Below are 8,670 nucleotides of genomic sequence, written 5' to 3'. Positions count from 1 at the left end.
GACGGCGGGGGTGGGGTTGATGACGGCGGGGGCAGGGGTGATGACGCGGGGGTGGGGGTGTCAGGGGCGGGGTTTGAGTTTGGGCGGGTTTTGGGCTGGATTTAGGCTGGTTTGGGTGGGAAAAAAATTTTCTACCTGGCAACCCTGCCTTTATCCTTCCAGTGGTCATTTGGTCAATATCAGCACGTTTTTGGCAGTCATTATTGAAATAGGTCTACCCAAAACCATCCTATTTATTGCCCTGGACGTTTTTACTTTTTACAACGTCAAATATCAAATTAGAGAAAAGAAGAAAGGAAAGTTTTTACAGGAAAACATACAAATCATAAGCCTGCCCTAGTACTACCCAAAATATGCCTCCAACACATGCTCCTTGAGATTTTGACCAACTGTATTGAAAAATACCTTAAAAATTAGTTTTGAAAACAGCAGTGTGACATTTTTGCAAATAAATTTTTTAAAAAGTCTGTCTGCCATTTTGTACCATTTTTTTTCGGGGGAGATATTTTTCTGTTTCGAAAATGAACCCCTAAATTTGATTTCAAGCCGCATAGGTAGATAAAATCCACTTTTACTCATACCTTCAAAATAATGTACTGGCTCCTATTAGTTGACCGACAGCATTCTCTCTAATATAATTCTCTACAGATTTAGTTCCATCTAAACAGCTTACCAACTGCGGGTTTATTAGGAAAAATGTTCCAACTAAGATCCAGTAAGTGGGGAAACTTCGGAAGATAGAGATCTCTAGGGCGAAAATTTTAATTTTGAAAGCGTAAGCTGGAGAATTTTAATAAAGTCTTGTTTAGGTGCACCTGGCCCAGAAATTCCAGGTTCTATGAAAGCGCTGCGTGCAAGGAAGGGAGGGGTAGCATTGACATTTGTAACTGAAATGTGTTAATGACTTAGCGCCAGTCACTGGCGGGGAAATCAACCGCGAAAGGAGCAAAGACTTGAAGCAGCACCTGGGAACAGAGGCAGAAGAACGGGTCTCCCACCAAGGCTGATAGTATTCAAACAGTGAAGTGCCCAACATGGGATCGGACGGTCAGGAACACTGCTGCTGCCTCTGTGACAAGCCTTGCAGCACCAGGTAAGATTAAGGATCCAGAAGCAAGTCTAGTTTCTCTCTAAAGAGAGATACGAACTAGCGTAGCACAAATTCCTCCAGAAACGTTGCGAAATAGGTAACAGCTGTGCAACGAATTATTTTTCCCATTTTCAAGTGTGTGAAATAAGGGCTTCGAGCTGAGTTGCAAACTGATGCATGATCGGTAAATTTGATTTTGTTAAGAGTAAAACCGTGGTTAGTTCCTCGGCCCCAGATGTAATTTCATGAGAAACGTTTATCTAGCTACAGCCGTGCAATGCTTTGCTGAGTAGTCCAAAAGCAAAAAAACACACAGTCTTCATCTTTATCCTAATGCGAGCAGAAAAGGGGAAAGAAACACGGAAACGAGTTCTTTCGAGACATTAGCGAAGCAAGAAAAAGCGGATTTGGTGCTTGTTTTTGTTCGTGTCCCCCCGATGATTTTTTAGTTTGTGTGCCGCTGATGTGTTAATCTAAGGGTAAAGCCGCTGCCCACACCGTACCTAAAAATTCTGTTTACTTTCATACCCGCAGGGGGGCGCTGGTGTCGAGGCTACTGGAGCCGCAGACGTCGGTGCGCAGGAACCTTTTCGGCCCAGTAGACCACGACCAGCTTCAGCGGGACTTTCAGCGGCAGCTGCGGGGCAGTCTGGAGGCGGCCCGGCGCAAGTGGAGCTTTGACTTTGCCAGGGACTTGCCTTTGGAGGGTGCACTGGAGTGGGAGTCCCTGGGGTGCCAGGAGGTGCCCTCCTTTTATAGGAGCCAGGCGCCGGGATCCGCACAGGTCGCCCCAGCGACGGCACGTGAGACGCGCAGATCTGTGCGGAAGAGGAGAACGGCTTCTGGTATGGGTGCATGCTGCCTTGCTATTAGCCCTTTTTCAGAGCTTTGTTTGAGGAGTCTGTAGTAAGCATTTGAAAAAATAATTGATCAACTTTCAAAATGTAGATCAATGCACTCGGATTTGCCATTTGACAGTGCTGTACAGTCTTAATGCATCCCACATTCCCAGCAAGAGTCAGTACTTCGAACTAGAGTTCAGGACACCAATTTATCCCTTTCTTAATGTATTGCAACTCCCATAATTTGCTCCTTCCCCATGCCTGAAAATTACCTCCAGTAGTTGTACCCTAGGCAGTGTACTCATAGGCAGCCTGCCTGCACTGGGGCTTTCTCAGTGAACCATCCCCCTTCTGATGCAACTTCCTGTTTTTCTGAAGGGTGGGACAGTTCAGAGACAGAGCCCAGGTGCAGGCCACAGGCAGCAGCATGGAATGTACTCCCTGTTCAAAGCTCCAGGCTATGCCTTTGGGCTGTGTGTTTCTTGAAGACTAGGTTGAGAAACTCGGGGGGGGGGGGGCAACATAACAAAACAATTTAAAGGACTGGGACAGTATTTGATGGGTTAGAGACTGGTGAAAAGTCACAGTTAAAAATGGACCACATAGGACTGGGGGTTCCTGAGAAATAAGCTCGCCATGAAAATGGCTCAATTTTTTTCCTGTAGAAGCAATTCCAGTTTATGCAACATAAACTTTGGTAGAGTGATGCATGGATTAGGATAAGGGTGGGACATGCAAATTCATGATTTTCCTTGCTTAGTCAAAATCACAGCTTATTATTGCTACAGGCACAAATTGTAATAGGGCCATAAGGCTCAGAAATAGCAGCAGGGGAGATGTTGGGAAGCTAAGCGAGATTGCCTGGGCAGGTTGTTTTTCACCTTGACCATGAAACCTTGGAGAGCTGGATTTCAGGCTGCAAAAAAAATATATAGTGCAAGAGAAGGAATCTGTTCTTTTTGTTTGGGGGTGGGGTGTTGGGGGCTTTATATGTGAGAGAAGAGAAATTTCCCCAAGGTGGGTTTTAGTACCCAACCTGTAAACTGCTTAGAACTACTAACATGGGCACAAGTGGTCTAGAAATCCCAAGTAAAGTAAATAAATCTAAACTACAAACTATAAAACAAGTTAGTTGTAGCTACCATGGGGTCTTTTACTAAAGAATAGCTTGAGTTATCTTCAGCAGGGCCCATTTTATTCCTGTGGGCCCTGCTGCAGATAACTCAACCTAATGTTTAGTAAAAGACTCCCTCCCCCAATGATTACAATCAGAAAGATCTGTGACTGAGGAGGATTACAACCCATGGTAATGGAACACCTTTTCAACAAGGAAGGTACTGTAAGACTTTGAGATGACATTCATTGTAAACAGCCTTGGGCTGTCCATTGGTTATGTGCGTTATAGCAAATTAAACTATAAACCATCTTCTTAGCCACTGATATTCCCTTTGCTAGCTGTGGAGAAGTGAACTGAATGAAACTGGGAGTGGTCAGAAAAGAAGTAAATGGGGGGGGGGGGGGTTGTAGTAAGGGCCTGTAGTAAAAGCACATTCTTTAAAATCTAGTTAGTGAAAATGATTTTGTATAGTATCATACTTTTATTTTAGTAAGAACAGTAAAATTAAAAGAACTGTTTGGTTACTGCACCAGGCAGGCAGCCCCTTCCCTTCTCTAAGGCAGAGATATACAGAAAGGCAACAAAGCTGAAAAAACACATAGTTGGAAAGAAATCCATGAACATGCTCTGCATGCTTTTCCCTCTTTAATACTACTACTACTTAACATTTCTAGAGCGCTACTAGGGTTACGCAGCGCTGTACAATTTAACAAAGAGAGACAGTCCCTGCTCAAAGAGCTTACAATCTAATATACACAGTCTATCAAAGGAGTACACTGTGGGCCAGATATTCAAAGGAGTTATTGGCCTCTAAAAATTTTACTAGGGCTGAGTGCATAAACTATATTCAAAATGTCACTAAACCCTTAAGGAGCATAAAACGTGGGTGGTAATAGGGGTAGGGAAAAGAGGGGCTTATCACTGAGTTTTCAGTACTAGGTTCATAAATCTAGGCAGACAAATGACAGGCCCTGTACACTCAAATTTCCTGGCTATAGCCACCTACATGTGAAGTTTAACACACCAAATTTAGCTACTAACGTATCATGGGCATTTTGCTGGTAAGTACATAGGTCCCCATATCCCTTAAACAGCAGCAAGAACATGTTACTTTATTCTTGTTGCTGTGCTTTTATTTTCCCTATGCTACTGCAGGCTTAAGTACAAAACGGGAAGTACCTGTTCTTGCATTTAAACCTGCAGTTCTGCCAGTTGCACCAGCAGTGAGAGCAGAGCAGCATGCTCATACCGCTGTGAAGGGTGATTAGGTGAGAGAGGCTTTGGCTAGTGTATCACCTGGCTCATGTTTTAAGGCAGCCCTGCCCACTCAAGACAGCAGGAGCTCATTACCCCTGTCCAAAAATTTTGCATGGCAGTCGATGGCAACATGCTGAGCTGCTGACACGGGTACTGTGTGCATGCTCATTTCGTGTGTGAGAATAGAGCATGGCCACAGTGCAAGCCTCCACTGACTGCTTACACTTAAATCTGAGTGGGTGTAGCAGACACTGGCTAGTTTCATCAGGTAGGGCTTGAGGATCCCTACTAGCTAAAGTGTTTTAAATATTTTTTTTTAAATTTCGGGTGGGGGGGGGGGGGTAAGAGGACACGTGTGCCCACCCATCATACCTGTTGGTCCATCCAAAAATTGCTTTCTGGTTATGCTGCTGGGAAGTCTTAATGATTTGCTTGTCCCTATATTTCTGCTCTGAAGTACTAGGTGCAGTCCCTCAAGCCTCCTGCTAGGATAGTCGGCACAAACAGTGATGTTTGACTTGCATACCTATGCTGTTTAAATAAAATTTCAGCCACAGCACATCGGTTTCCATCCAGTCAACTAACCTCCATGTTCTCACTGGGACTCTGTATGTTTTTAAGCAGTGTGTTCATGTTCAGCTGGGGGGGGGGGGGGGGGGGGGGAATTGGATGAATAAATAATGCAAGTCCATTTATTTGAAACTCAAGAGTTTAATGCTCGGAATATTTCACATGATATTTGCCAGAGTTTATACAGTCCTTGTGTGTGTTAGGTCAGTGGTTCCCAAACCTGGTCCTGGAGCCACCCCAGCCAGTCCGGTTTTCAGGATATCCACAGTGAATATTCATGAGAGATTTGCTTGCACTGCCTCCACTGCATGTAAACCTCTCATGAATATTCATTGTGGATATCCTAAAAACCGGACCGGCTGGGGTGCCTATTAGGCCAGGTTTTGGAACCACTGTGTTAGGAAATTTAATTGAATCCTTTATAGCACATCTATTCTTTTTTTTCGATAGTTGCAGTTCTGTGCATAGCTTCACATTTATGAAAATGATCAAGCCTATAATGGTAAAGATGTTGTTTACTGTTTCATTCTGTGGCCTTACTTTAGAGGACTGCTCCATTAAGAAGAGATTCTTGACAGTGGAATGCGTGAAGCAAGATTTATGAAGGAGGAACTAAATCACTGACTCACCGGAGAAAACAGTTCCATTAAGACAATGAACCCACTATGGAATTCTTGGACAATCTTTGAACATCAAGAAATGTGGGTCAATATGCTGACAATTTAAGAGGGTAAAAGCCCTTTTCCAGTATTTTTTTTTTTTTTTTAATAACTTATGCTGGCATGTGTCTGGGAACCTTTTTAGAGTCTGGGACAGAGCGTATCTGAGTGCTACACAGAAAAATCTTGTCACATAATGATGATATGTTGGTTGAAACTCTTGCTAGTCTGGTCACATGCAACCTTTGGAAGGGTTTTGTTTATTTTTGGGCATTCTCCTCTATCTGCTTGAAACATAGAGGCTTACCAGCTGTGGTTAACAGTTCCTTTCTCAACCCACAGAAGTTCTGATAGTGCTGGCGTGCTCCAGAACAGGAAACTTTGAAGGCTGTGTCCTCAAACATTTATTAGTAAACCTATAAAAATGATGAATGTGTCCTTTTCCTGCCTATTCATCCACTGTATTTTACATATCAAGGTTTAAAATTCAGCAACTGTTTTGCAAGCCCTCAGTAAGTGGGTGTAAATGTGACCTTGTGCACCCTGGGTGCAGAGCTGAGTCCAGCCTGGCTATTCTTAAGTTTGTGTTAGACTGGTAGGATTCTTTGTAGACTCTCCTATTTTCAGGGACTATATAAGTGTAATGAAAAGTATCACAACATTCAACAAAGTGCTTTTCTCTAGGACAATATAACTACTGAACCTCTGCACAATGAGGGCAGTTCTACAAAGGGGCATCTCATTGGAGCCTGTTCTATGAAGGCTCCTTTCCTTTATAGAATAATACTAGCATAACAAGATATATAGACACACAACTGTTTTTAAGCCAGCTTTAGAGCTGGTATAAATGCTCAGGATAAATGTAATATATATTACTCCATAAGCTACAAGTGTTTGGGACCTGCCGTGGCTCTACCCCTGTGAATGTCCACCTGCAGAGTATATGCTACTGAAGATATGTGGGTGTGTGCACTGGGCAGGACCAGCAACCAAGCATGCAGGGCATATTCTATATACATCAGACCCAAATGTTCCCCTGCAAGAAATAGTGAATAAATGGCAGAGAAGGAAGGCAGGTGTTTTTTTTTTTTTTTTTTAATGGGGACCATCCTTTGGTGTATTGTGCTGCTGGTTGGCATCTCCCTGCATGGTCAGACCCTGCTCATCTTCTAGCTACCTTCCTCTTTGCCCTCACCTAACCTTCTGCAGCCCTATTAACACCCACTCAGATCCATCCCTTCCGCTTCAGCAGCACCTCTAGCCAGGGCATGGGTGTTTCCATATACCATGTCTGTGTCTCTGTAACCGATTGATTGTCAGACTGTGCCAGGTGACTGCAGGTGAGGTGTTGCTGGGTCATGTGTGCCCTATTCACAAGTGACTTCCTCTGTCCCAATTCTACTCTGTGTATATGCTGGGGAGACATCTGCCGATCAAACCCATGTGTACCAATCGTTTGCATGGCTTCAGGGTCAGCCATATCCTGTCTAGCACTCTCTTCCCAGATCTGCCCCTCTGTTGCAACTTACGTTTCTGGGGACTGATGCTTGCCTGTTACATCTGGTCCTCAGCCTCTCCCTGTCCTGCCTTATTCTACCATAGTCCCTCCTCTGGACCGGCACAGGAAACAATTTGAGTTCCCTTGATAGGAACAGCCTGGCCAGGAGGAGGGTGGCAGATCCAGACCCCCTTGACATTCAGCATGCAACTTATAGAATAGCGACTAAGGGCACTTGCTTGTCTTAACTACAAATTTGTGGATATAAAGGAGAGGGACTCCAAAAGCAGAACAGCAAAAGGCCAAAAGAAGTACAAGGAGCCTTCAAAATGGAGAGCGTCTCAGCTATAATTAGACTTGACACGGTTTGCATTTCAGCAGCAGGTGCCTACGGTGGAGGTCTATATGTGATGTAAAGAGAGTTAAAAAGACAGGTCCACTAACAATTAAATGGAGAGATGCCAGAAAGCATAGGAACTGTGGAATGTGAGACGTTCCATGCTATAAATTGCTGTTTGGCATTTAGTTATTAGTGGACCTGGTTTTTTTTTTTTCCAAGACCAATTTTGTTTTTCATCTTTGGATGACTTAACTTTCTTTACATCACATGTAGACCTCTGACACAGGCATCTGTTGCTGAAATGCAGACTGTGTTGGGTCTGACTAATTATTATAGCTGAGACGCTCTATTTTGAAGGCTCCTTGTACTTCTTTTGGCTTTTTACTTTTGCTGTTATGAATTGGTGCCATTTAGTACCAGTGAGGGCCAATTAGTGAATTAAGTTACACATACAAATTTATAAAATTAGGGGATATATGTGCCTATTCTGTAAAGGGCATGCATGCCTACCTTCGCTTCCTTCATAGAATACGTGTGTACATTTCTTTAGGCATGCCCCCATTTGCGTGAGCACCTTTTAGAGAACTGCCCTTACGTTGAATTGTGTGAATTTGTAGTTGTAGGCATCCACAAAAATCTTTTATGCACCCCTATCTGTCAATTTATATTGCCCAAGAGAAAAATAAAATGTAATGGCAGCTGCAGAGTTGTGGTAGTACTCAAATGAAGCAAATATTCAACATTGATTGAGGCAAGAATGAAGAGACATGTGTAGAGATGAGAGTCGGGGTTGCATGGAAAGCTTAGCTTAATGCACCACATTGCAAAAGTGTAATACGGTATGTAGTATAGCTTAGTAGTAGTAGTCTCACATGAAAGGGATTTATCTTAAGGGTAATTTCTCCAGTTGGGTTAGTTTTATGCATACCACACCATGACAGGAATATTATTGACCATGCTTAAGCAGATTATACTATTTTGTTAAGGCAAATTCTGAGTTAATGCAAATTAGTAAATAGAGCCCATCATCAAAATTTAAGCAAGCTTCTAGAAAAGAGTAGACATAGTCAGCCCTCTAACACAGAAGTGTCATCACTTTTCACCTGGATAGAGGAACTGTGAGGGCGATCTAGGCAGGAAGCCAGGTATTGATACATCTTATCAAAGCACTCGGAGATGACAGGTTGACAGCCTAGTCAGTCTGAATCCGCTCGGGAAGTCTGGCACAGAGATCTCTTCCTAAATATGACTGGCTTGAAATTTCTGTTCCACAAGATCTCCTACAGTGTTTATAAAA

The 8,670-nt window shown here is 43.3% G+C and overlaps 1 protein-coding gene across 1 annotated transcript; it reads left to right on the top strand.

The window, feature by feature from the left end:
- Positions 1-879: 879 nt before the first annotated feature.
- Positions 880-8,403, top strand: LOC115478187 (cyclin-dependent kinase inhibitor 1-like). The gene is made up of 3 exons (XM_030215462.1): positions 880-1,093; positions 1,625-1,935; positions 5,422-8,403. The coding sequence occupies exons 1-3, from the start codon at positions 1,035-1,037 to the stop codon at positions 5,478-5,480; spliced, it is 429 nt and encodes a 142-aa protein (XP_030071322.1). The 5' UTR covers positions 880-1,034; the 3' UTR covers positions 5,481-8,403.
- The last annotated feature ends 267 nt before the right edge of the window (positions 8,404-8,670 follow it).

This window comes from Microcaecilia unicolor, chromosome 9, assembly GCF_901765095.1.
Source record: "Microcaecilia unicolor chromosome 9, aMicUni1.1, whole genome shotgun sequence".
In the NCBI taxonomy this organism is placed as follows: domain Eukaryota; kingdom Metazoa; phylum Chordata; class Amphibia; order Gymnophiona; family Siphonopidae; genus Microcaecilia; species Microcaecilia unicolor.
Note: the sequence above shows the minus strand (reverse complement) of the source record. Positions and strands in the feature narration are given on the sequence as shown.

What these genes read in the sequence shown, in the direction of transcription:
- LOC115478187 (XM_030215462.1), top strand. Translation starts at nt 1,035, where the DNA reads ATGGGATCGGACGGTCAGGAACACTGCTGCTGCCTCTGTGACAAGCCT. An exon ending in GACAAGCCTTGCAGCACCAG is followed by an intron (nt 1,094 to 1,624) that starts GTAAGATTAAGG and finishes TCATACCCGCAG; the next exon opens with GGGGGCGCTGGTGTCGAGGC. An exon ending in GAAGAGGAGAACGGCTTCTG is followed by an intron (nt 1,936 to 5,421) that starts GTATGGGTGCAT and finishes GCCTTACTTTAG; the next exon opens with AGGACTGCTCCATTAAGAAG.